Raw genomic sequence first — 27,455 nt, 5'->3', positions numbered from 1 at the left:
AACATTTTGATATCTTAGTGGATACACTTGGACTGATGTTTTCTTTTCTTTTTTTTTTGAGACGGAGTTTCACTCATGTTACCCAGGCTGGAGTGCAATGGCGCGATCTCGGCTCACCGCAACCTCCGCCTCCTGGGTTCAGGCAATTCTCCTGCCTCAGCCTCCTGAGTAGCTGGGATTACAGGCACGCGCCACCATGCCCAGCTAATTTTTTGTATTTTTGGTAGAGACGGGGTTTCACCATGTTGACCAGGATGGTCTCGATCTCTTGACCTCGTGATCCACCCGCCTCGGCCTCCCAAAGTGCTGGGATTACAGGCTTGAGCCACCGCTCCCGGCCTTGGACTGATGTTTTCTAAACAGAAAACATTCTCGTTTGTGCATCTGCCTCCCGTTGTAAAGCAGTTACTCATCCCTTTATTTAATGCCTCTGGTAGTTTAGAATTGTATATTAACCGCATTAAAATGGGGCCTTAACTTTAGGCTGGCTGGTGTTGGGCAGTTCATTTCAGGTCATGTTTGTATGTGGAAATTCAGATTCTGGGCTGTTATCCTAATGTCTCATTTGGCCTCTTGGGGAAGAAGGTGAGGCTTAAAAATGGAGTGTTCCTAGGCTGGATGCGGTGGCTTACGCCTGTAATCCCAGAACTTTGGGAGGCTGAGGTGAGCGGATCACCTGAGGCCAGGAGTTCAAGACCAGCCTGGCCAATATGGTGAAACCCTTTCTCTACTAAAAATACAAAAATTAGCCATGTGTGGTGGTGCACACCTGTAGTCCCAGCTACTCAGGAGGCTGAGGCAGGAGAATCGCATGAACCCAGGAGGTTGCAGTGAGCCGAGGTCGCACCACTGCACTCCAGCCTGGGCAACAGAGTGAGACTCGGTCTCAAAAAAATACAAAGTGTTCCTGCAGGTTTTTGTTGTTCTGGGTGACTTTCTAGGAAAAACCTGCCCTTACTTGCATGCCTACTATAACACAGGCTCTTCTCTTTACCTCCCATGCTTTAGAAGATGGCAGTGAACGTATACTCAACGTCAGTGACCAGTGATAATCTAAGTCGACATGACATGCTGGCCTGGATCAATGAGTCTCTGCAGTTGAATCTGACAAAGATTGAACAGTTGTGCTCAGGTAAGAGAGATCTGCTACGTCATTTTTCTAGGAAAGCCTGTAGGTTTTTCTGGAATGTGAAGGCCTGTATCTGACTGCAAAGCCACACAGAGACATTCATGGTCCTTGTTAGGGCCTCCTTGTTTCTTCCTCTCAGCCCTGCCTTTGCTTTTGCTTCAAAAAGGAGCTATAGTTTTTGGGGTTTGTTGTTTTTTTTGGGATGGAGTCTCACACTGTCGCCCAGGCTGTCGTGCAGTGGTGCAATCTCGGCCCACTGCAATCTCTGCTGACTGCAGTCTCTGCCTCCTGGAGTCAAGCAGTTCTCCTGCCTAAGCCTCCCGAGTAGCTGGGACTGCAGGCGTGTGCCACCATGCCCAGCTAATTTTTTTTGTGTTTTTAGTAGAGATGGGGTTTCACCATATTGGCCAGGATGATCTGGATCTCCTGACCTTGTGATCCGCCCGCTTCCACCTCCCAAAGTGCTGGGATTACAGGTGTGAGCCACTGTGCCCGGCCAGTGTGTGGAGATTTTTTGAGATGACGTCTCGTTTTGCCGTCCAGGTTGTAGTGCAGTGGTGCAATCTTGACTTGCTGCAACCTCCACCCCCTGGTTTCAAGCAGTTCTCCTGCCTCAGCCTCCTGAGTACCTGGGACTAGGCATGCACCACCATACATGGCTAATTTTTTTTGTATTTTTAGTAGAGATGGGGTTTCACCATGAGGTTGAACTCCTCACCTCAAATGATCTGCCTGTCTCTGCCTTCCAAAGTGCTGGGATTATAGGTATGAGCCACCAAACCCGGCCAGAACTATACTTAAAAAAAGAGCATACTCTGGCCTGTGGGTCCACCATCTTCTGCTCTAGGGACTGCATTCTGAGGCCTGGAGCTCAGCCCCGACTTCGTGGTCTCTATCATTGTGCATACAGATTTCATGTTTTATTTGAGGACAGTAATTGTACTAGTGTTCTAGTTTTTTTTTTTTTTTTTTTTGAGACGGAGTTTCACTCATGTTACCCAGGCTGGAGTGCAATGGCGCGATCTCAGCTCACCGCAACCTCTGCCTCCTGGGTTTAGGCAATTCTCCTGCCTCAGCCTCCTGAGTAGCTGGGATTACAGGCACGCACCACCATGCCCAGCTAATTTTTTGTACTTTTAGTAGAGACGGGATTTCACCATGTTGACCAGGATGGTCTCGATCTCTTGACCTCGTGATCCACCCGCCTCGGCTTCCCAAAGTACTGGGATTACAGGCTTGAGCCACCGCGCCCGGCCTAGTTTTATGTTCATCAGTGGCATTTCTTATTCCCAAGAAGCACAAGATCAAAGTCAAGCAAATGTCATTTCAGCTACTATTTTATGGAACTACTGTTTTACCACAATTTGGCAAAGAAGTAATGATTTAAAGGCTGAGTGTGGTGGCTCACGTCTGTAATCCCAGCACTTTGGGAGGCTAAGGTGGGCAGATCACCTGAGGTCAGGAGTTTGAGACCATCCTGGCCAACATGGTGACACCCTCTCTCTTATAAAACTAAAAAAATTAGCTGGGGGTGGTGGCAGGTACCTGTAATCCCAGCTACTTGGGAGGTTGAGGCAGGAGAATTGCTTGAACCCAGGAGGCAGAGTCAGTGAGCTGAGATTGTGCCATTGCACTCCAGGCTGGGTGACAAGAGCAAGGCTCCGTTTCAAAAAAAAAAAAAAAAGATTTAAAATAACAAAACATGGTCTCTTTCTATATATGTCTTTTTTTTTTTTTTTTTTTTTGAGATGGAGTTTCGCCCTTGTTACCCAGGCTGGAGTGCAATGGCGCGATCTCGGCTCACTGCAACCTCCGCCTCCTGGGTTCAGGCAATTCTCCTGCCTCAGCCTCCTGAGTAGCTGGGATTACAGGCACGCGCCACCATGCCCAGCTGATTTTTTGTATTTTTAGTAGAGACGGGGTTTCACCGTGTTGACCAGGATGGCCTTGATCTCTTGACCTTGTGATCCACCCGCCTTGGCCTCCCAAAGTGCTGGGATTACAGGCGTGAGCCACCGCGCCCGGCCTCTTTCTATATATGTTAATGGTATGATATGTGGGAAACTAGAAAGAAGAAAATAAAAAATGCTTTACAATTGAACTACTCAAGCCAGCTACTGTTCACTCACTATTCAGGAGCCACTTTGCCTGGCCTGGATTGATCTTAAATTATTGCCATTGCTTATAGGATTTTTTTTTTTTTTTTTTTAGTTCGGCTTCTGCCCTTCCTTATTTTATAGCTGGGTCCTAGTCTTGGCCTTAGTTTCATTGGCTTGTCTTATTTCCCTGGTGAGGTGTATTTAATCTCAGTTTTACAGGTGGTCGGATGGGGGCTACGTGTGAAGCTGTACAGTAACACGGTGCCCAGGAGTCGTGTTTATTAAGCATTAATTACTTTGTTGATCATAAACAACAGGTTGTTAGCCTTAGATCTGTGCTCTGTCCCCCCATTTTCTATTAATTTCCTCATTATTCATTTCCCTATCCCCATTTTGTGTGAGGTTTTTAAAGCACTTACTTGCCCTGTGGTCTGTGACTAATGTGGGGATGAGGTCATCCTAGTTTTCATTGGAGCCAGCTTTTTCACCAGCGATTCTCCCTAAAATTTACCTCTTTCTGTAAGTATACTCCAAAGTCTGTTGCAATTAGTTAATTGGAAAATGTGATCTTTAACATTTAGATAAGTTGTATATATGCTGATCGGGCTCTAGGTTTATCTCATTCAGGCAGGAGCTGTTGCGCACAGGACCAGACATAAAGAGGCTTCAGTCTACTCTGAGCCATGTGACTTTCGATGAGACCCTTAATATCTTAGTTCTTCATCTGTGAACTGGGGCAGCGATACCTGGCTTACTTGTTGGCCAGTGTGAGAATCACCTATAATAATAGCTCTCAGATATTGTGTGCCAGACCCTGGAAACGAGTACGGGTCATTTGAGGGGTGTACATCCTCCTTTTGTAGATGGGGAGACTGGTCTGCCCCTGGGGTGCAGGTTATGTGTTACAGAGCCTGGTTTTGAATCCAGATCTTTCTGAGCACATAGCCCACATGCATCCTGCTGCATACATGTTATATATACCTTTTATAGAAACATTTGGAGGGGATTAAACAAATGTAAATTACATTATAGTGAAACAACATCACTGTAATTCAGTGATGTTGTTTCACTATAAAACCTGTCAGGTATGTTAGGCTTTTTTTTTTTTTTTTTTTTTTTGAGATGGAGTCTGTTGCCAGGCTGGAGTGCAAGTGGCATGATCTCAGCTCACTGCAAACTCCACCTCCTGGGTTCAAGTGATTCTCATTCCTCAAGCCTCCCAAGTAGCTGGGATTATAGGCATGCGCCACCACACGCAGCTAATTTTTGTATTTTTAATAGAGACAGGGTTTCACCACTGTCTGGCCAGGTGAAATTCACCACATTGGCCAGGATGGTCTCAATCTCCTGACCTCATGATCCACCTGCCTCGGCCTCCTAAAGTGCTGTGATTACAGGCGTGAGCCACCGCGCCCAGCCAGTATGTCAGTTTTGTCTGATGTCTGCTTCTATTCCCGGATAAAGTGCTTTTTCCCAGTAGAAAAGGGTGAGTGTGGGGTACTTAACTGTGATTTGTAAACAAACTTGTTCATTCATAACTAGTTCTCTTGAAAGCCATATAGGATGTCTCTTGGAGTATGTAGTTGGTTGCATTGTGTTTTACATTGGTGTTTAGAAAATGAGGTCTTGCTTCCAGTATGAGAGCAGACAGGATGAGGCACAGACACTATGTCCCTGAAGAAGGCCCACTGCCAGGGGGTTGGAGTCAGAGAAAATGAGGCTCCTCAACTCCTTGTGCTTACTAAGGCCCAGGGAAAATTCCAGGAGCTTTTTTGAAAATTCCAGGTGCCAGGTACCTCCTAACCTCGCCTTTGTTGAGCAGAGGATCTAGCAGACTCGAATTCTCCACCAAACACAGCTTTACAAAGTAGGAATAAGTTTCTCCCTTGAGAGGGCAAGTGCTGAGGTCCTGTGTTAATCTGCTGGCTGCCTGTGAAGTGGCCAAATTTTGTCAGCAGTGGGTCCCTTACCTCCAGCAGTGAGCTGAGCCTTTGCTTGGCTCTGATAGGGGGAGTTTAGGTAAGGATAACTTTCAGTGAAAGAGTTGGCAGGTTGTTTCAAGACTCATTAATACATTCTGTAGTCTTTGTAGTTTGGAGAACTAGGCATCAAGTATTTTGGAAAGAGCCATCATGAGAAAAAAATGTGGTCAAAGAGAACGATTTTTATGAGAGATTGCTTTGGTCAGAAAGGAAGTACTGGTTGCTTTTGTGAATCGTTCCTGCGTTGCATTCCATCTTCAGGCCCCCCTGCATTTTCTCAAGGGCCCAGCTTGGTCCTCTGCACCCGTAGAGAGGCCTCACTGAATGTATTCAGCTCTTCCCTTCTCCTCCTTGCTTTCTCCCTCCAGCCTGGCCTCCTTTCTGGGTTCCTGTGCAGCAAGGTGTTGATGTTCCCAGGCAAATAGTAAATTCTTTTCTCCTCAGCTTAATGTGGGGCCCTGACAGCCCTTGAGTTAATGTAAGACAGCTCGTAGATCTCGCTCCTGCTGCACTGCGAATGACCTGGTCCTCATGCTTTGAGTGTGTTATCACACCCCTAACCAGGCCTCCCCCAATGCAAATTTGGCCTGATATTTCTGTTTATGGGATACTTTTGCCCTACCTGTCATTACTTAAAATCCCAGGTTTGTTTTCTCGTCAGGCTAGCCCCCTTTTCCAGGTACTCTATTTGCAGCTGTGATTCCACCTTTTTTCCAGTGTCCCATGCCTGGAAAGCATCTTTTTTTTTTTTTTTTTTGAGACGGAGTTTCACTCTTGTTACCCAGGCTGGAGTGCAGTGGCGCGATCTCGGCTCACCACAACCTCCGCCTCCTGGGTTCAGGCAATTCTCCTGCCTCAGCCTCCTGAGTAGCTGGGATTACAGGTACGCGCCACCATGCCCAGCTAAATTTTTGTAGTTTTAGTAGAGACGGGGTTTCACCGTGTTGACCAGGATGGTCTCGATCTCTTGACCTCGTGATCCACCCGCCTCGGCCTCCCAAAGTGCTGGGATTACAGGCTTGAGCCACCGCGCCCGGCCTTGGAAAGCATCTTTTGAGGCGAATTCACAGTTTTATTTGTCTTCTGAAGGATCTTCTAGATCAGCCCCTTCTCAGATTGCTCCTTGCTGCTGCAGAGGCCTCCTGACTACAGAGTTCCCTCTAAGTTCCCAGCCCCCATCTTCCCTTTTGTTACATTTCGTAAGTCTGCAGGCTTGCTGAGGGGCTAGTTTTATCTAGTCATGCTTCCAATCAAGGAAATGTCTCTTCAAATATTTTTGCCTAAGTCTTCAAGCACCACCTTGATTTTTTTCCTTGCTTTACTTAAAACACAACAAAACAGAAGATAGGAAGCTCATTTTCTTCTGATTATGAATAGTTAGGTCTTCATTGAAAAAACATTAAAGGCCAGATATGGTAGCTCATGCCTGTAATCCAGCACTTTGGGAGGCCAAAGTGAGAGGATCATCTGAGCCCAGGAGTTTGAGACCTGCCTGGGCAACATGACAAAATCCTGTCTCTAAAAAAGGTAAAAGAAAGAAACATGAAGGAAACTGTAATCTGCTGTAATGTCACAAATTAGTGATAATCATTGTTACCTTTTATCTGTATTTTTTTTTTTTCTAATTATGGCTTTATTGAGTGCTTTCCATAGGTTAAGCACTTTCTTTTGTTTTGTTTGTTGTTTTTTGAGATGGAGTCTTACTCTGTTGCCCAGGCTGGAGTGCGGTGGTTTGATCTTGGCTCATAGCAACCCCTGCCTCCTGGTTTCAAGCAATTCTTGTGCCTCAGCTCCCCAAATAACTGGGATTACAGGCGTGTGCCACCATTCCCGGCTAATTTTTGTGTTTTTAGTAGAGGCAGGGTTTTACCATGTTGGCCAGGCTAGTCTTGTACTCCTGATCTTGGGTGACCTGCCTGCCTTGACCTCTCAAAGTGCTGGGATTACAGGCATGAGCTGCCATGCCTGGCCATGCTAAGTACTTTCCAAAATGTGTTTTTTTTTTTTTTTTGAGGTGGAGTCTCACCGTGTTGCCCAGGCTGGAGTGCAGTGGTGCTATCTCGGCTCACTGCAACCTTTACCTCTCCCGGGTTCAAGCTATTCTCTTGCCTCAGCTTTGTGAGTAACTGGGACTACAGGCGCACACCACTGTGCCTAGCTAATTTTTTAGCAGAGACCAGGTTTCACCGTGTTGCTCAGACTGCTTGCGAACTCCTGAGCTAAGGCAGTCCGCCTGCCTCGGCTTCCCAAAGTGTTCCCAAAGGCATGAGCCACCCCACCTGGCCCCATAGTGTTTTACGTGTGTAATTTGGAGGGTAAGGACTCATCTGCCTTTTACAGATAGGAAAACTGAGACACAGAATTAGACACTTATCTAGGGTTATTCATAATTTACATACTGTATATATAGGGTTTTTAATTTTTTTTGAGACAGGGTCTCCCTTTGTCACCCAGCCTGGAGTACAGTGGTATGATCTTGGCTCACTGTAGCCTCAACCTCCTGGGCTCCCCAAGTAGTGGGGACTATAGGTGTGTGCCACCATGCCCAGCTAATATTTTTGGTTTTTGTTTTTTGAGACAGAGTTTGACTCTTGTTGCCCAAGCTGGAGTGCAATGGCGCCATCTCGGCTCACTGCTCTCTCCGCCTCCCAGGTTCAAGCAATTCTCCTGCCTCAGCCTCCCGAGTAGCTGGCCCGACAGCATGCTCCACGAATGTTTTGTATTTTTAAAAGAGATGGAGTTTTACCGTGTTGGCCAGGCTGGACTTGAACTCCTGACCTCAAGTGATCCACCAGTTTCCTCCTCCCAAAGTGTTAGGATTGCAAGCGTGAGCCACTGCGTCCGGCCAAATTAGGATTTTTAAAATCTCTTTTAAAATGTAACAGTTTCCTTGGCTGGGCGCAGTGACTTCAATCCTGTAATCCAGCACTTTCAGAGGCTGAGGTGGGTGGATCACGAGGTCAGGAGTTCAAGACCAACCTGGTCAACATGGCATAACCCTGTCTCTACTAAAAAAATACAAAAATTAGCTGGGCATGGTGGTGCAAGCTTGTAATCCCACCTACTCAGGAGGCTGAGGGAGGATACTTGCTTGAACCCAGGAGGCAGAGGTTACAGTGAGCTGAAATCCCACCACTGCACTCTAGCCTGGATGACAAAGTACGACTCTGTCTCTAAAAATAAAGTAAAATATAACAGTTTTCCCTCTTCATACAATTTGTTGAAGAAACTAGGACATTTGCCTTTAGAATTTACAAAGCTATTAAAGTGTTCTATTTTTTTAAATATAAATACTTCTGCTGGTCCTGGCCTAAAATATAAATATTTCTAATTGAATGCTTGGCACTTAGAATGCCCTTAGTGTGGCCTGGTGCAGTGGCTTATGCCTGTAATCCCAGCACTTTGGGAAGCTGAGGTGGGCGGATCATCTGAGGTTGAGAGTTCAAGACCAGTGTGACCTGCATGGAAAAACCCCATCCCTACTAAAAATACAAAAATTACCCAATCATGATGGCACATTGCTGTAATCCCAGCTACTCTGGAGGCTAAGGCAGGAGAATCACTTGAACCTTGGAGGCAGAGGTTGTGGTGAGGCGAGATTGCGCCATTGCACTCCAGCCTGGACAACAAGAGGGAAGCTCCATCTCAAAAAAAGAATGCCCTCAGTGTATTTTTGTTAGATCAGTAAATAAATTAGTTACCTCAAAATCAAGGCTTTAGGTGGGGTGCAGTAATTCACGCCTGTAATCCCAGCACTTTGGGAGGCTGAGGTAGGCAGATCACAAGGTCAGGAGTTCAAGACCAGTCTGGCCGAGATGGTGAAACCCCATCTCTACTAAAAGTACAAAACAATTAGCTGGGCATGGTGGCACATGCCTGTAATCCTAGCTACCTGGGAGGCTGAGGCAGGAGAGTTGCTTAAACCAGGGAGATGGAGGTTGTAGTGAGCCAAGATCACACTACTGTACTCCAGTCTGGCAATAGAGCGAGACTCTGTCTCAGAAAAAAAAAAAATAAAGACTTTAACTTTCTGAAGATCCTTTCTGCTAAGAATGTCACCCTGGTCACTGAAGCGCTCCTGCTTTGTTTATGTTGACTTTCCAAAAATAACGGTAACTGAACGTGGTGGAACTGGCAGAGAACTGGTTCGGCCTGACCTCCAGTAAGTTGAATATGCATTTTATGGCTATCTTTAATTCTGCAGGTTACCTGTTTAGCCACTGGTTTAGCTTCCCAAGCTTGTCCTTTGGCAAATGAGCCCTGGGGCAGTAAATATACAGTGAGGCCTGCTCTGAATTAGGAGAGTTCAGTTTGTTGACAATTAGAGAAATATTTTTCCTAGGAAGTTTAAGCATTAATAAAACAGTTTTGGGAAAAAAAAAAAAGGCAAGTGGGGGAAGGAATGAAATTGGGGCAAAAGGGGTAAAAATATTGCAATAATTTATTATAGTCTCTCTCTCTCTCTCTCTTTTTTTTTTTTTTTTTTTTTGAGATGAGGCCTCTCTCTGTCCCCCCGACTGGAGTGCAGTGATGCGATCATGGCTCACTGTAGTCTCTATCTCCTGGCTCAAGTGATCCTCCTGCCTCAGCCTCCTGAGTAGCTGGGACCACAAGTGCATGCCAACATGCCTGGCTAATTTTGGTATTTTTTGTAGAGACAGGGTTTCACCATGTTGCCCAAGCTGGTCTTGAACTCCTGGACTCAAGTGTTCCACCTGCTTCCCAAAGTGCTGAGATTATAGGCCTGAGCTACTGGGCCTGGACATACAGTAATTTTTTTTTTTTAAATTTAATAGAGGAACACAAAAATGTCTTCGATTCAACCTTGTTAGTTAAATGATAAGTTGGTCAGATGCTCTACAAAAAGGAAAAAAACTTAGGCATGGTAGCACATGCCTATAGTCCCAGCTACTCCAGAGGCTGAGGTGGGAGGATCACTTGAGCCTGGGAGGTGGGTTGCAGTGAGCTGAGATTGTGCTACTGCACTCCAGCCTGGACAACAGTGAGACCCTGTTTCAAAAAAAAAAAAAAAAGAAAAAAAAAAAGAAAATAAATGATAGATTAAATGTATTTAAAGATTTAAAAAGCCCAGGGAGACAGACATCTTATGGAAATTTTTTTTTTTTTTTTTTTTTTGAGACGGAGTTTCGCTGTTGTTACCCAGGCTGGAGTGCAATGGCGCGATCTCGGCTCACCGCAACCTCCGTCTCCTGGGTTCAGGCAATTCTCCTGCCTCAGCCTCCTCAGTAGCTGGGATTACAGGCACGCGCCACCATGCCCAGCTAATTTTTTTATTTTTAGTAGAGACGGGGTTTCACCATGTTGACCAGGATGGTCTCGATCTCTTGACCTCGTGATCCACCCGCCTCAGCCTCCCAAAGTGCTGGGATTACAGGCTTGAGCCACCGCGCCCGGCCTGGAAAAAATTTTTTAATCTGGATCAAGGGTGAATCTTTGAAATACTCCCATGAAGAGGAGGATATATCTTTGTGAAAAATCAGAAAATGTTACTCCTGTTTTCTTTTCCGTATTTTGGGCATTCATTTTTCTTTCTTTCTTTTTTTTTTTGAGAGAGTCCCAGGCTGGAGTGCAGTGGTGTGTTCTCGGCTCACTGCAACCTCTGACTCCTGGCTTTAAGCAATTTTTTTGCCTCAGCCTCTCGAGTAGCTGGGATTACAGGCAACCGCCATAATACCTGGCTAATTTTTTTGTATTTTTTTTTTCTTTTTTCTTTATTCCTGTTAGCCAATGGAATTCTCAGTCAAAGTTTTTTGTATTTTAATAGAGATGGGGTTTCTCCATGTTGGCCAGGCTGGTCTTGAACTCTGGACCTCAGGTGATCTGGCCGCCTTGGCCTCCCAAAGTGCTGGGATTACAGGCATGAGCCACTGTGCCTGGCCTTATTTTTCTTTCTAGTAGTCATTTTATTGTCATGATGATTACCAATAAAGAACAGGAGTTTTAAAATTTAGTAGAAACATTCCTTTTCGCTGGGCGTGGTGGCTCAAGCCTGTAATCCCAGCACTTTGGGAGGCCGAGGCGGGTGGATCACGAGGTCAAGAGATCGAGACCATCCTGGTCAACATGGTGAAACCCCGTCTCTACTAAAAATACAAAAAATTAGCTGGGCATGGTGGCGTGTGCCTGTAATCCCAGCTACTCAGGAGGCTGAGGCAGGAGAATTGCCTGAACCCAGGAGGCGGAGGTTGCGGTGAGCCGAGATCGCGCCATTGCACTCCAGCCTGGGTAACATGAGTGAAACTCCGTCTCGGGGGAAAAAAAAAAAAAAAAAAAAAAAAGAAACATTCCTTTTCTCCGTATTATAGGCGTCTGGCTTGCAAGTATGTTGTAGAATGTATGGGGTAAAACCACAGTCTTGTTATAGATTTTAAAAATTGACTTCACATGTAGTCAGTAAAGCTTTTGGTTTTTGTAGGTCTACTTCACAACTTTTAAAATTATATTTGGTTTAAGTGGGTCTGGGAAAAAGTTCACCATGCTGCTTTAATTGTATTTTTCTGTTGTTCTTTATTCAGGGGCTGCCTATTGTCAGTTTATGGACATGCTGTTTCCTGGCTCCATTGCCTTGAAGAAAGTGAAATTCCAAGCTAAGCTAGAACACGAGTACATCCAGAACTTCAAAATACTGCAAGCGGGTTTTAAGAGGATGGGTGTTGACAAAGTAAGTAAATGTTATTGTTTTATTGAGGTTAATGTTTCTTAACTAATGATATAAGGATATAGATGCTAGTGTTTTTTTGTTTGTTTTTTTTTGAGGTGGAATCTCACTTTGTCACCAGGCGGGAGTGCAGTGACTTGATCTCAGCTCACAGCAGCCTCTGCCTCCCAGGTTCGAGTGATTCTTCTACCTCAGCCTCTCCAGTAGCTGGGATTACAGTTGTGCACCACCATGTCCAGTTAATTTTTGTATTTTTAGCAGAGACAGGGTTTCACCATGTTGGCCAGGATGGTCTTGATCTCCTGACCTCGTGATCCGCCTGCCTCGGCCTTCCAAGGTGCTGGGATTACAGGTGTGAGCCACTGAGCCTGGCTGATGCTTGCTTATTTTTTTTGCTAGCTTTGGACATTTTCTTTTTCCCCAGTTTATCTAGTTAACTTTTCTCCGTTAACACAGAATTTACTGGGCAGAGCAGTTTCCCTCTACCTTCTTGCCCCTATTTCCTTTGCTGTCGTTCTTCATCATCTGTGAAGTTAGTAACTGTTTAGAAGAGTCAACCTGTAAATTTGTACAGTGATTTTTATTTTTATTTTATTCTTATGGTTTTCTTTTTGAGATGGAATTTTGCTCTTGTTGCCCAAGGTGGAAAGCAATGGCACCATTTTGGCTCACTGCAGCCTCCTCTCACGTTCAAGTGATTCTCCTGCCTCAGCCTCCCGAATAGCTGGGATTACAGGCGTGTACCACCACCCCCAGCTAATTATATATTTTTAGTAGAGACGGGGTTTCTCCATGTTGGTCAGGCCAGTCTCAAACTCCCGACCTCAGATGATTTGCCTGACTCAGCCTCCCAAAGTGCTGGGATTACAAGCATGGGCCACCGCACCTGGCTACACAGTAATTTTTTATAAATAAAAATCACTGGCCGCCAAGGTGGGTGGATCACTAGGTCAGGAGATCGAGACCATCCTGGTGAACATGGTGAAACCCCATCTCTACTAAGAATATAAAAAAATTTTGTATTTGAGTGTGGTGGCACAGGCTTGTAGTTCCAGCTACGCGGGAGGCTGAGGCAGGAGAATTGCTTGAACCTCGGGCGGAAGTTGCAGTGAGCTGAGATTGCCCACTGCACGCCAGCCGGGGTAACAGATCTAGTAGTCTGGGATCTAAGTCTCTTAATCTGGATTTACTTCTGTAAAAGCTTACTGTATGTAGCATAGTTCCAATAGAGAAAATTCTAGGCCAGGCATGGTGGCTCACACCTGTAATTCCAGCAGTTTGGAAGTTGAGGTGGAGAAGATTCTAGAAATACTTGCTTTTTGTAGAAAGCTACAAGGAGGCTCCGTGATGGGTGCTAGAAAACTACTTTCTGCCCCCAAAGTTTTTTGAAGGTAACAGAAACATGGTCCACCAGACATGGTTTAGCACAAACACCTCTGTTTTAGCAGATAATAGATTAAGTAGTTTGTCCCTTCCCCTATGCTTTGAAGGGTTTATCCTTTTTTTTTGAAGATGGATTCTTGCTCTGTCGCCAGGCTGGAGTGCAGTCGCGTGGTCTCGGCTCATGCAACTTCCACTCCCAGGTTCAAGTGATTTGCCTTCCTCAGCCTCCCGAGTAGCTGGGACTACAGGCACGGGCAACCATGCCCAGCTAATTTTTTGTATTTTAGTAGAGATGGGGTTTCATCATGCTGGCCACGGATGGTCTGGATCTCCTGACCTCGTGATCTGCCCGCCTCAGCCTCCCAGAGTGCTGGGATTACAGGCAGGTGTGAGCCACTGCACCTGGCTGGATTTATCCTTTTAAGGCATTTTTTGGGGATAACTTTTTTTTTTTTTTTTGGCAAAAGTAACACCCCCAATTATCTTGCTGGTGTGTCTAGTTTTTATTTATTTTGAAATCAGGCTTATTTTTTCTTTTACTTTTGTCTCTATTCAATATATAAAATAGGTGTTTATAGAATAAGAATATCACTTAGTTTCCAGGCATATTTTAAATAGGTATAGCTTATATACAGTAATTTTGCATTCATTATCATGGAATCATATTTTATTTTTTGAATATGGAAAATGTCTATAAAACATATAAAAGTAATAATAGTATATAAATAATGAATAGTAAATAAATAGTGTAATGCTCCTTCATGTACCTCAACGGTTAGCATGGCCAATTTTGTTTTAGATCTAATTCTATCCCATCCTATGTATTCCTGGGTTATTGAAGTGAGTACAGAGATAATATTTGTGAATATTTAAGTATTATACAAAGTAATTTTAAAAAATTAGGTTTGTCTGAGGGGTGTATATAGTTAGATTATTGCATGTATTCTTTTTATAATAAATAAATTGCATCTGGAATTGTTGGAGAATAAAAGATAATTAAAAGCCAGGCATGGTGGCTCATGCTTGTAGCTACTCTGGAGGCTGAAGCAGGAGGATCACTTGAGCTTAGGAGTTTGAGGCAGCAGTGACCTATGATTGGACCACTACAGACTCCAGCCTAGGCAACAGAGCAAGACCCCATCTCTTAAAAAAAAAATAATTAAAAAGTTAAGTTCTGGCCAACACTTTAGTGATTTGAATACTTGAAAACGTAGTATTCTTGTACAATAAAAATACAAGGTCCTTATGTATATTTGTTGTTACTGTTGTTTGTGGTTTTTTTGTTTTGTTTTGTTTTTTGAGTTGAGGTCTTGTTGTTACTGTTGTTTGTGTTTTTTCAGTTTTTTTTTTTTTTTTTGAGATGAAGTCTTGCCGTGTTGCCAGGGCTGGTCGAAATTCCTGGGCTCAAGCAGTCTTCATGAGTAGCTAGGATTGCAGGTGCACACAGCACTGCACCCAGCAAGTATGTTTTAATAGGATTTGGAATTACTTGAAAAACATGTCATTTTGTAGAAATCTATCCTGAGACTGATTCTGCATCTTGATCTATTTTCAGGTCAGAATTTTTTTTTTTTTTTTTGAGACAGAGTCTTGCTCTGTTGCCTAGGCCAGAGCACAGCGGTATAATCTCAGCTCACTGCAACCTCTACCTCCTGAATTCAAGCAATTCTCATGCATCAGCCTCCTGAGTAGCTGGGATTACAGGCGCCCGCCACCACACCCGGCTAATTTTTGTATTTTTAGTAGAGATGGGGTTTCACCATGTTGGCCAGGCTGGTCTCGAACTCCTGACCTCAGGTGATCCGCCCACCTTGGCCTCCCAAAGTTCTGTGATTACAGGTGTGAGCCACCACACTAAGCCTAGAATTTTTTTTGAACACAGTTCATTGTAGATGCTCAGGCTGATCTCAAGCTCCTGATCTGAGGCAATTTTTCTGCCCGCCTTGGCCTCCCAAAGTGATGGGATTATAGGAGTAAGCCACCATGCCTGGCCTGTGCAGTGGATTTCATGCTTTGTGACAGGCACTGTGGCCATGCAAGTTATATGGGGCACTTACTCTTTATTGCATGACAGTTGGGTCACGACTTAGGACGTGCTTGGATGTGTGTATGTGTCTTATATGATAATTGTTCCTTTTCTGTTTCTGATTCCTTTTCATAAATTTGAGAGGTGGGGAGGGGTTGGTAAGTGTAGGTACTCTTGAAGGTATACTGAATGAAACTTGCTTTATAAATTTAGGGGCTTAGCCCTAAGGTCTTTAAAATGTTTTTTTCTCTTTGGCAGAGCTTTATAATGATTTGATGCCTGGACTAATTTGATGCTTGTCAAAAGCCTCTTGCTTTGGGCTAAACAGTTGTTTTTCTCTGCAGATAATTCCTGTGGACAAATTAGTAAAAGGAAAGTTTCAGGACAATTTTGAATTTGTTCAGTGGTTCAAGAAGTTTTTTGATGCAAACTATGATGGAAAAGACTATGACCCTGTGGCTGCCAGACAAGGTCAAGAAACGGCAGTGGCTCCCTCCCTCGTTGTTCCAGCGCTGAATAAACCGAAGAAACCTCTCAGTTCTAGTAGTGCAGGTAAAAAAACAACCCCCAAAATGTTGCCAAACATTAGTGTTCCAGATAATCATTTAGCATTCAACTAGCATTTTTTTAGTAGCCATAGGCTTAGGGAGCTTGAGAAATATGATCCGAGGCATGTGGCCAGAACATGGATTCTGGATCAGGCAGGTAACTTTTTGTCCTTAGGTATCTGTAGCCCTGTGTAAGCTACTTCATCTCTGCCCCACAGTTTTCTCCTCCATAAAATGGGAATTTTAATACTTGCCCCAGAGGGTTTTTGAAACTTGAACAAGTTACCAGGTGTAGTTTTGCCCAAGCTCTAGAAATCTATAAGGCTAGCTCACATAAGAGAGCTTCAGTTAGTTCCAGAACAAGGGTGTTTTTACAGAGCCCTAGGATGGGAAGTTATACCAGAGCTGAACTCCTTGAAGGAGCTGCGTAGGTCTCTCAGAGTGCTTTTGTCTGTCTTTGTCATTCTGTCTATAGACCAGCTTTCTATGTGTACTCACAGCTTCCCTACCTGCCCTAGAACTTTAGGTGCTAGGTGACTTTGGCGTGCCATGGTGCTAGCAGAGTCGGGGGGTGGGGAGAGGCCGGTTTTACAGACCTTCTCAAAAGGGTATGGGCTTGATAGCTTTCGCAAGATGTGTTTACAGTAATACAGAATGTCTGTATTTTGGGGCAGGGTAGATATTCTACAGATGCTAATTGCTTCTTTTCTAGAAGATGGCAAGAATATTAGTTAAGGTTTTTATAATACCTTGAGAGAGCCTGGTTCAACTGATAGAGAGGGTAGGTTGAGTGCTTTCCAAATGGCTTTACTGAGAGATAATTTGCATGCCATATAAGTATGCTTTTCTAATTAAAGTGTAAACTTAAGTGGTTTTTAATATATCCAAAGAGTTGTGTACCTAACACCACAATCAATTTTAGAATACTTTCATCACTCCAAAAAGAAACCTTGTGTAATCCCAGCTCTTCGAGAGGCTAAGGCAGGCAGATCTTGAGGTCAGGAATTCAAGACCAGCCTGGCCAACATGGTGAAAACCTGTTTCTACTAAAAATATGAAAATTAACTGGGCATGGTGATGCATGCCTGTAATCCCAGCTATTCGGGAGGCTGAGGCAGGAGAATCTCTTGAAACCGGAAGGTGGAGGTTGCAGTTAGCAAAGTAGCACCACTACACTGCAGCCTGGGTGAGAGAGCACGACTCTGTCTCAAGAGGGAAAAAAAAAAAAGAAACCCTGTGTATAGTTAATAGTTGTCACTTCCCACTTTCCCCAGCTTTTCCTTCTCCCTCCAGCCCTGAGCAATCACTAATCTGCTTTCTGTCTCTGGATTTGCCAATTCTGAACTTTTCCTATACGTGGAATCATAGATACGTGGTCTTTTGTGTCTGGCTTCCTTTATTTTGCCTGCTGTTTTCAAGGTTCCTTCATGCTCTAGCATGTATCAGTCCGTCATTCTTTTTATTGTAGAATAATACTCCATCACATGGCTATACCTCATTTTATTAATCAGTTCATGGTTATTTGCATTGTTTCCCACTTGTTGGCAGATGTGAATAATGCTGCTGTGAACGTTCATATACAGCTTCTGTGTGGACTATGTTTTGGTTTCTCTCGGTTACAGACCCAAGAGTATATACTCTGGGAGCAGAATTGCTGGGCCACTTGTTAACTTTGTGTTTAACCTTTTGCAGAACTACCTGTTTTCCAAAGTGGCTGAGCCATTTACATTCCCATCAGCAGTATGTGAGGGTTCCTGTTTCTCTAGATATTGAGTATTTTTATTCGTTAGCTGTTTAGAATGGGAAACTGCGTAGATAACCTTGGGCATTTCATATTTCAGATGCTGATACCAGTTGAGTAGAGACGTGCATTAAGCATTTAGTCTTTGGGATAAATGTGCCAGAGAGAGCCATCCAGAGGAAATACCTCTTACAGTGGGTGAAAGGCTTTGTGATTATAGTTTGGGGTGTTAGGTAGATTAGATATTTCCAAGCCTGGCATATAATATACAAACTTTACAAAATAATTGCTAAGTAAGTGAATCGTCAGTGATCCATATACCTTGAGGTTTAGCCCGTTCTTGATTATTTTTACTTGTAGATAAGTTGCCTCCTTTACTCCTTTGTTCTTATCTTTGTCTGCTTTCGGCTGTAAATAGTGGGAGACATCTATAAATACTAGTCAGTGTGTTGCTTTTGTGTTCTCACTCTTCTAAACACTTTCTAAAAGGTACACAAAGATAAAGATTTTAAAGCAATTCATGGAAAGAGCAGGCTCTCCTGTTCTTATGGCTTCCTTCCCTCTTCCAGCCCAAGGAGTCTGAGGTGAGGAGTTAGGAGGGACCCAACTTTCCACATGGGGAGCAGTGGGCACCTGGCAACAGCCGGGACTGTGCGCTCATACCTGGCATGAAGTCTGCCTTTGCTTCACGAAGCTGGATTTGGTTTGTAAATGTGTCAACTGAATCTTAGCTGTGGTAGTTACCAACATGAAAAAACCTGTTTGTGGATTTGGTCAGAGCTGGGTTAAGGTGGATCATCTCTATGCACTAGAACGACTGTATCCCTTTCAGATGATAGTCCTGTTCACCCCAGTGGAGAAGAGACCTCACTGAAGGACTTACTCCCAGCATGAAACATCATGGCTGAAATTGGCACTTAACTCTGCTGCCAGGATAGAAACCACTAGTAGACAAATGTGGAGGTGCTGTCTTGCATGCTGGGGCCCTCTAGCATTGGTTTCCTTCACTGAGCACCTTGTGGAAGGCAGTTGGTCATAACTTCTCTGTGTTATCCTGTGGATTTTTTTTTGTTTGATCTGAAATTACTCCTTTTAAAAACCTGTGCTCTCTTTTTCAGCTCCCCAGAGGCCCATCTCAACACAGAGAACTGCTGCGGCTCCCAAGGCTGGCCCTGGTGTGGTGCGAAAGAACCCTGGTGTGGGCAATGGGGATGACGAGGCAGCTGAGTTGATGCAGCAGGTGGGCTCCCCTGTGTTTAGGATGTGAGTCACCTTGGGGAACAGGTTGCTTGGGGTGGCCGGGGTGCCTTGTCCGTGTTCTTAGATGAAGATCTGCCTTGTTTGCTTGCCAGAGCATGTGACATGTGAGCCTGAGGTGCTGGGCAGGGAGCCTGAGTGTAGAGGTGAGTGGGGAGGGATCAGGCGAGTCTGGACTCTCTTAGTGTGACAGAAGCCTGTGTCTGCTTGGAAGCCAGCCCTTAGAATAGAATCCTATTGAATGTTTCTGGAATACTACCAGGGACCTGGGATTCGGAGAATGAAAGATAAAGGAGGTCTCCTTTTTCAATAATGTTTTTTCTTTTTGAGACCGAGTTTCACTCTCGTTGCCCAGGCTGGAGTGCACTAGTGCCATCTCGGCTCACTGCAACCTCAGCCCCCGAGTAGCTAGGATTACAGTCTTGTGCCACCATGCCTGACTAATTTTGTGTTTTTAGTAGAGACGGGGTTTCTCCATGTTGGTCAGGCTGGTCTTGAACTCTTGACCTCACGTGATCCTCCTGTCTTGGCCTCTCAAAGTGCTGGGATTACAGGCATGAGCCACCACACCCGACTTTTTTTTAGGTGGAATTTTGCTCTTGTCGCCCAGGCTGGCGTGCAGTGGTGTGATCTTGGCTCACTGGAACCTCCACCTCCTGGGTTCAAGTGAATTTCCTGCCTCAGCCTCCCAAGTAGCTGGGATTTACAGGTGCCTGCCATCACACCCTGCTAATTTTTGAATGTTTAGTAGAGACGGGGTTTCACCATATTGGTCAGGCTAGTCTTGAACTCCTGACTTCAAGTGATCTGCCTGCCTCAGCCTCCCAAAGTGTTAGGATTACAGGCGTGAGCCACAGGGCCCAGCCCTGAATAATTTTATAAAAAGGATTCTGCAGTCTTTCTGCTGAGTTTTGGACTGCGGTCACTGGAGATTGAAATTGAAAGTAGAACTGGCATGAAAAGCCTGTCGCACTTCCGGTTCTGTTCTTAGTAATTTGGTGATTTGAAATGTCTTCTTCAGGAGTAAATGTCCTGAAGGCACTTGTCAGAGGTGTCTGTCAGTCAAAACAAGTTTTACACATTTTCTCACTAATCCTTGTGGTTGGTTTGTTTGCTTTCTTTCAGATGATTCTTTTTGTTAATTCCATTAACACTTTTTTTTTTTTTTTTTTTTTTTTTGAGACGGAGTCTTGCTCTATTGCCCAGTCTGGTAGAGTGGCGTGATCTTGGCTCACTGCGCCCTTCGCCTCCCGGGTTCAAGCTATTCTCCTGCATCAGCCTCCTGAGTAGCTAAGATTACAGGTGCATGCCACCATGCCAGGCTAATTTTTGTATTTTTAGTAGAGAGGGGTTTCACCATGTTGATCAGGCTGGTCTCAAACTCCTGACCTCGTGATCCACATGCCTGGGCCTCCCAAAGTGCTGGGATTACAGGCGACAGCCACTGTGTCTGGCCTTACCACTGCGTCTGGCCTTAAATTTTATTAAAAATATATATTTCTTTACAAAACAGAAATAGAGTCTCACTATGTTGCCAGGGCTGGTCTCCAACTCCTGGGCTCAAGTGATCCTCCTGCCTCAGCCTTTTAATGTGCCAAAATTACAGGTGTAAGTCACCATGCCTGGCTCCACTGACAAATTCTGGGATGCTCTGTGATTCTAGTGAGTTTGCGATTGAATACTTTTACTTTTCTAAAAGCCAGGTCCTAAAACTTGAGGGAACTGATCTCTAGTGCCGAACCTCTCATGACCCACACCCGTACTCCTAAGAAATCAGGACAGTGAGAACCTGCCCAGAGATAACATTTTATTTATTTATTTATTTTTGGGACGGAGTCTCGTACCGTTGCCCAGACTGTAGTGCAGTGGCGCAATCTCAGCTCACTGTAACCTCCGCCTCCCGGGTTCGAGCCATTCTCCTGCCTCAGCCTGCTGAGTAGCTGGGACTACAGGCATGTGCCACCACACCCAGCTAATTTTTGTATTTTTAGTAGAGATGGGTTTCACCATGTTGGCCAGGATAGTCTTGATCTCTTGACCTCATGATCTGCCCGCCTCAGCCTCCCAGAGTGTTGGGATTGCAGGTGTGAGGCACTGTACCCGGCCAGCATTCCTTTTTATAAGCTCTTTTGACTTCCTTTCCTCCTTGGTCATTGATACCACCAGGCATGTGGTTAGAAGGCTCCTTCCGTGCCTCTTGAATGGTGGAGCTGAAGCTCTGAGGCCGTTTCCTGCTGGAGTTGGTCATCTTGGGAGCTGTGTAACCCCTGCTCTTTGAGGCTACTGGTTTCAGGAAAGGCAGGAAACTACAGCAAAAGCAGAGGTGGGGAAAATGAGGGAAAATTGATAATTTAGCTTTGCCAGACACCAGGCGGTAGCTGTACTTTATGAATGAATGAGAGAGACAGGGTCTTGATGTGTCACCCAGACTTAGTGCAGTGGCACATTTGTAGCTCACCGCAGCCTTGAACTCTTGGGCTCAAACGATTCTCCTGCCTCAACCTCTTAAGTAGCTGGTACTATAGGCATACACCACCCTACCTGACTAATTTTTAGATTTTTTTGTAGAGACAGTTTTTGCTATGTTGCCCAGGCTGGTCTCGAGTTCCTAGCCTCAAGTGATCCACTCACCTTGACCTCCCAAAGCTTTGGGATTGTAGGTGTGAGCCACCACACCTGGCCCCTTTAGTACTTTATTGAAACTTTCAATTATTTTTTAATTTCTGTGGTTGGTAAAGGAAAAGTGATAGACTGTCTAGCACTGTGATTCTGTTTGGTCTGACAAGACTTTGATGATGCACTTTGAAGTCAGCTTTGATAAAATTGTCCTGGTGGTATTGCCTGCTCCTCATCTCTGGATGCTTTTTGAATGCAGGTTATAAAGAGGGCCTTTTCTTCCTGGGTTGAGACTTGATCTCTTCTGTTGTGTTTAGCATCTTCATCAGGCTGTGGGGAAACTAGATAAGCTGTTTGTTTTTGTTTTTAAATTTTTATTATTTATTTTTTAAAAAGACAGAGTCTTGCTATGTTGTCATGACTGGCCTTTTTTTTTTGAAATGGAGTCTTGCTCTGTTGCCCAGACTGGAGTGCAGTGGTGCAATCTCGGCTCACTACAGCCTCTGCTCACTACAACCTCTGCCTCCCAGTTCAAGCAGTTCTCTGCTTCAGCCTCCCGAGTAGCTGGGATTACAGTCGCCCGCCACCACGCCCAGCTAATTTTTTTGTATTTTTAGTAGAGCTAGGGTTTCACCATCTTGGCCAGGCTGATCTTGAATTCCTGACCTCGTGATCCACCTGTTTTGGCCCCCCAAAGTGCTGGGATTCCAGGCATGAGCCACCATGCCTGGCTGCGACTGGCTTTTAACTCTTGGGCTCAAGCGATTCTCCCAATTCAGCCTCCAGAGTAGCTGAGACTAGGTGTGCACCACTGCACACCTGACATGCTTCTGTTTTTGTGGCTGTAAGTTCAGAAGGCTGGACTACATGACTTCTCTGGTCCCTTCTGACTTGTAGCATTCCCTTTTGCCGAGGTTGTTCTCAGTGGCTGTACCTTGAATTTTGTTGCTTGGTTTTCCATGCTGCTCTGTGGCCCTGGCCTGTAAATACAGGTTTTTATGAGGGTTTTATGCTGCAGGATATGCCAAGAAACATGCATTCAGTGAGAGTTAAATTGAATTCAGTTGTCATAGATGTGAATACAGTACACTGGAATGAAGATGCACCATGGCTAAAGTACACATAGGACTGTGAGTGTTACAACATTAATTGCTCTTGGCTAGATAGAGTCCTGGCCTAAGCACTGAGACTATTTCTTTATAGCCTCTTAAGGGGAATCAGAGCCCCTCAGTGGGGCTCATGGAGGGTCAGTGCACTTTCTATTGGGCTTCCGAAGAGCTCTGTTGAGCCCTTTCCAGGGTCCTGTCCGTTGACCCCCTTATGCAATCAGACCTGGACTCGACTGACCAGTCCCTTAGTAAGGACTTAATTTATGATTGTCAGCTACCTTGCCAGGCTGTAATTGTCTCAGGCTTCCCTAGTTTTTTCTCCTTAACCCTTTTTCAGTTCCTGAGAATCGCCTGCATGTTTCAAGGTGTAGTCTGCCCTTTCTGGGGGCTGTTATTGTCAAGGTTGCCATGAACAAGTCTATGTTGTTTACCTGAGGCTGAAGAAAATTGACATTAAACTGAAGTGGTTTTTGTCTGTGTTGGGGTTTGATCAAAGACCACATCTCCTTTTGGGTTAGAAGTCTGTCTGATATTTTATTGCCATACTAATGCCAGGCATCTCGCTCTTTTTAACATCTTGTGCAGGTCAACGTATTGAAACTTACTGTTGAAGACTTGGAGAAAGAGAGGGACTTCTACTTCGGAAAGCTACGGAACATTGAATTGATTTGCCAGGAGAATGAGGGGGAAAACGACCCTGTATTGCAGAGGATTGTAGACATTCTATATGCCACAGATGTATGTGTTGACATGAGGATATTTTCTTTCCATTTTACATAGTTGGGTTGGCAAGCTCTATGCTGATGCTTGTTGTATTCCAGTGTTGTGTGCATCAAAAGACTTCATCTTTGACCCCTCAAAGTCAGGCAGAGGGCACCTCTGCCCAGCTTTAGCTTCTGCCTGAGGTCTCTGAGCTTTTGAAGAAGGAATAGGACAAGGAGGTGTCTGGCTTGACCAGCGTCTGTAGTGTGTGCCACAAACTGCTCTTAGCCAGGAGCAACTCCTACCCCACCCCACTCTACCCCACCTTGTCCTACCCCACCGCGCCCTACCCTACCTCGCCCTACCCTATCTCCTATAGCTTGGATCCCTCAGCTTCAGGTGCTGCCTCTGTTTTATCAGGGCCCGAGGCATGCCCAGAGAAGCAGGCACGTGCTCTCTTTTTTCACAACGTGCCACCATATCACGTCATGTCCGGGCGTGCGTTTTTCCTCCTAGTAATTTGCTCGGTTCCGACTCCCTCACAGTACTCTGTGATCAGGTTTCTTTGGATTCATGTTTATTGCACAGCCAAATCTGCTGATATTAATCACGACATGTTAATTGATCAGGGAAGATTCATTTTTTTCTAGATTTAGGATTTGGTATTTGGCTGTGTCCACTGTTTAATGGTCACGTTTGTAATTCTGCATGCCTAGTAAAGTCTACAAATAGTAGGATCAAACTACAAGCGATTTATAGTCTGTGTAGCACTATGCAAATATAAGGTGGTAATAGTGCTGTTATTTTCACTGTCCTTGAGACGTGTCTTGTGAATTTCAGGGTATTAAGACAGATGACTGAAAAGTTAATAATCTGTTGAATAAATATTTATTTAGAGCTTCCTCTTTGCTATATAATGAAAAAAAAAAGACAATGAAAATATATGGGTCCTTGGTTTAGTCTGAGTATTATTTTAGTGGAACCACATCTTAATTTCAGCTATAGAGAGTTAATAAAAATAAGATGGTGGTTGAAGTAGAAGCCTAATTTTTACAGCAGAATAGTATAGCAATTTCCTTCTCTTGAGTCCATACCAGAATGTCCTGGGATGAGAATGAGGTGGGAGCCGTTGAATCTGCTGTTTCCTTGTGCACTCAATTTTTCTGCCACTGATGTTGGGTCAGCCTTGCTGGTGTGAATATTTTGGGTCAAGCATGGCTCCTAAGTATACAAAAGGAAGGTGTGAAAGAAAACCTGGCTGCATAGACAGGTTGTTGAGAGAAGATGTTAGAGCAATGAACTTCTCAGGGGACTTCAGGGATTTTTGAGGGTAAATTTTTTTTTTCTTTTAGAGATGGGGTCTCACGTTGTTGCCCAGGCTGGCGTGCCTGATGGTGTGATCATGGCTCACTGCAGCTCCTGCCTTAGCCTCCTGAGTAGCTGGGAGTATAGGCATGTGCCACCAGGCCTGGCTAGTTTTTTTTTTTTTTTTTTTTTTTAAGATTTGTTGCCCAGGCTGGTCTGGAACTCCTGGGCTTAAGCCTTGCCTTCCAAAGTGCTGGGATTACAGGTGTGAGCCATCACACCTGGTCTTCTCTTTCTTTCTTACAAGTATAACTGACATAATACGCTGCATATATTTAAATTGTACGTTTGATGGCATGGGTAAAATTACTACCATAATGAAGACAGTGTACAGATCCATCACTTTCACAAGTCTGAGGGTAAATTTGATTGTGCTCAGTTTTTGTCTTTGGTGAGATCCAGTTCTACTACCAGAGAAATAAAATAGCAGCCACCTGGCCTGTGTGATTAAATGCCAGGTGTGTGGTGGAGCTGGGACGAACCATTCTTTGAGAGGCTTTAAGTATGAGGAAAGTGAACTCACAGTAGAAATGGATCTTCAGTGGCTTTCCCTCTCATTTTCCCGTTTCAGGAAGGCTTTGTGATACCTGATGAAGGGGGCCCACAGGAGGAGCAAGAAGAGTATTAACAGCCTGGACCAGCAGAGCAACATCCGAATTCTTCACTCCAAATCATGTGCTTAACTGTAAAATACTCCCTTTTATTATCCTTAGAGGACTCACTGGTTTCTTTTCATAAGCAAAAAGTACCTCTTCTTAAAGTGCACTTTGCAGACGTTTCACTCCTTTTCCAATAAGTTTGAGTTAGGAGCTTTTACCTTGTAGCAGAGCAGTATTAACATCTAGTTGGTTCACCTGGGAAACAAAGAGGCTGACTGTGGGGCTCACTGTGCGGATGCGGGTCACACTGAGTGCTGGAGGAGGTGTATGTCATATGCTGAGGCGGTGACCTCAGTGGAGTAATGTAAAGACTGAATTGAATTTTAAGCTAATGTGAAATCAGAGAATGTTGTAATAAATAAATGCCTTAAGAGTATTTAAAATATGTTTCCATATTTCAAAATATAAAAATGTACGTGACAGGAGATTTTGCATTTGACATTGTGTCTGGGAAGGAAGGGTCAGACCTTGGACCCTTTGGAACCTGCTGTCACAGGTCTTACAGGGCTGTTTGAATCCTCACAGGTCTAGGCTTTGGTCTAAAAGGAACATTTAAAAAGTTGCCCTGTAAAGCCATTTGGTGTCATTGACCAGTTGCATCCTTGCTAAAAGGCAAGAGGCATCATTGCCTGAATAATAGAGGATGTGTTTCAGCCCTGAGATGTTCGAGTTGAAGAGCTCGGTTTTCATTGAACCTTTCTCTATTTTTCCAGTTGTCCCCGAAATTTCTATGTATTATGTTTTTGGGGAAGTGAGGTGTGCCCAGTTTTTTAATCTAACAACTATTTTTTGTGACTTGCCCACATCTCTGGGATTTCAGTGGCGATCGTATCCCATTTTATTGTCTTTTGGGTTTACATTTACCATGTTTCTCTTCTCTGCTCCCCTTGCCCATTGGGGACTCCTCTTTGGCTCCTTGAAGTTTGCTGCTTAGAGTTGGAAATGCAGCAGGCAGGTGATCATGCTGCAAGTTCTTTCTGGACCTCTGGCAAAGGGAGTGGTCAGTGAAGGCCATCGTTACCTTGGGATCTGCAAGGCTGGGGTGTTTTCGGTATCTGCTGTCCACAGCTTTCCACTGTAATCCGAATACTTTGCCAGTGCACTAATCTCTTTGGAGATAAAATTCATTAGTGTGTTACTAAATGTTAATTTTCTTTTGCAGAAAATACAGTACCGTGTCTGAATTAATTATTAATATTTAAAATATTTCATTCCTTAACTCTCCCTCCTTTGCTTTGCCCACAGCCTATTCAGTTCCTTTTTTGGCAGGATTCTGCAAAATGTGTCTCACCCACTACTGAGATTGTTCAGCCCCTGATGTATTTGTATTGATTTGTTTCTGGTGGTAGCTTGTCCTAAAATGTGTGTAGAAAGCAAGTGTTTTATGATAAAAGTGTTGTTTAGTGCATGCTGTGTGTGGAATTCAGAGGAAAACCCAGATTCAGTGATTAACAATGCCAAAAAATGCAAGTAACCAGCCATTGTTCAAATGACAGTGGTGCTATTTCTCTTTTGTGGCCTTTTAGACTTCTGTTGCCCTAAAATTCCATTTTATTGGGAACCCATTTTCCACCTGGTCTTTCTTGACAGGGTTTTTTTCTACTTTAAACAGTTTCTAAATAAAATTCTGTATTTCAAGAGTATCATGTCTTCTGAAATTTGTCTTACCCTGGGTATAAGCTGTTAGGTTCAAGTGATGAGAAACCAATGCTTCTCTTTCTTTAATGAGGACTGATCTTTTCTAATCCTTTACTATTTTTTCAGATGTGCTTCTTTCCTTTTTTTCCTTTTTTGAGGCAAAGTTTTGCTGTTTCGTCCAGGCTGGAGTACAGTGGTGCGATCTCAGCTCACTGCAACCTCCGCCTCTCCGGTTCAAGCAATTCTCTGCCCCAGCCTCCTGAGTAGCTGGGATTACAGGCACCCGCCACCATACCTGGCCAATTTTTTTGTGTATTTTTAGTTGAGATGGGGTTTCACCATCTTGGCCAGGCTAGTCTTGAACTCCTGACCTCCTGATCCGCCTGCCTTGGCTTCCCAAAGTGCTGGGATTACAGGCATGAGCCACTCCACCCGGCAAGATGTGCTTATTTCTAAGCCGACTTCGTTTTCTCTCCATTCACATTACATTTCACAGCCTCTTGCTTTTTTTTTTTTTTTTTT

At 44.3% G+C, this 27,455-nt stretch overlaps 1 protein-coding gene across 3 annotated transcripts in view; it reads left to right on the top strand.

The window, feature by feature from the left end:
* Positions 1-26,938, top strand: part of MAPRE1 (microtubule associated protein RP/EB family member 1) — a 33,033-nt gene extending 6,095 nt beyond the window's left edge. Inside the window, exons 2-7 of one of the 3 annotated variants that reach the window (XM_032295254.1) lie at positions 1,009-1,132; positions 11,747-11,892; positions 15,643-15,850; positions 18,706-18,827; positions 23,155-23,307; positions 25,208-26,938. In XM_032295254.1, the coding sequence (XP_032151145.1) occupies positions 1,012-1,132; positions 11,747-11,892; positions 15,643-15,850; positions 18,706-18,827; positions 23,155-23,307; positions 25,208-25,264 (807 nt within the window). In that variant the 5' untranslated portion in view covers positions 1,009-1,011 and the 3' untranslated portion in view covers positions 25,265-26,938. The remainder of the gene's footprint in view (positions 1-1,008; positions 1,133-11,746; positions 11,893-15,642; positions 15,851-18,705; positions 18,828-23,154; positions 23,308-25,207) is intronic. The other 2 variants (XM_032295255.1, XM_032295256.1) reach the window with 2 other exon arrangements.
* The last annotated feature ends 517 nt before the right edge of the window (positions 26,939-27,455 follow it).

Source organism: Sapajus apella, unplaced genomic scaffold (assembly GCF_009761245.1).
Source record: "Sapajus apella isolate SASKATOON/1434 unplaced genomic scaffold, GSC_monkey_1.0 scaffold33, whole genome shotgun sequence".
Taxonomy (NCBI): Eukaryota; Metazoa; Chordata; class Mammalia; order Primates; family Cebidae; genus Sapajus; species Sapajus apella.
The sequence above is the reverse complement of the archived record's forward strand: the minus strand, read 5'-3'. Positions and strand labels throughout refer to the sequence as shown.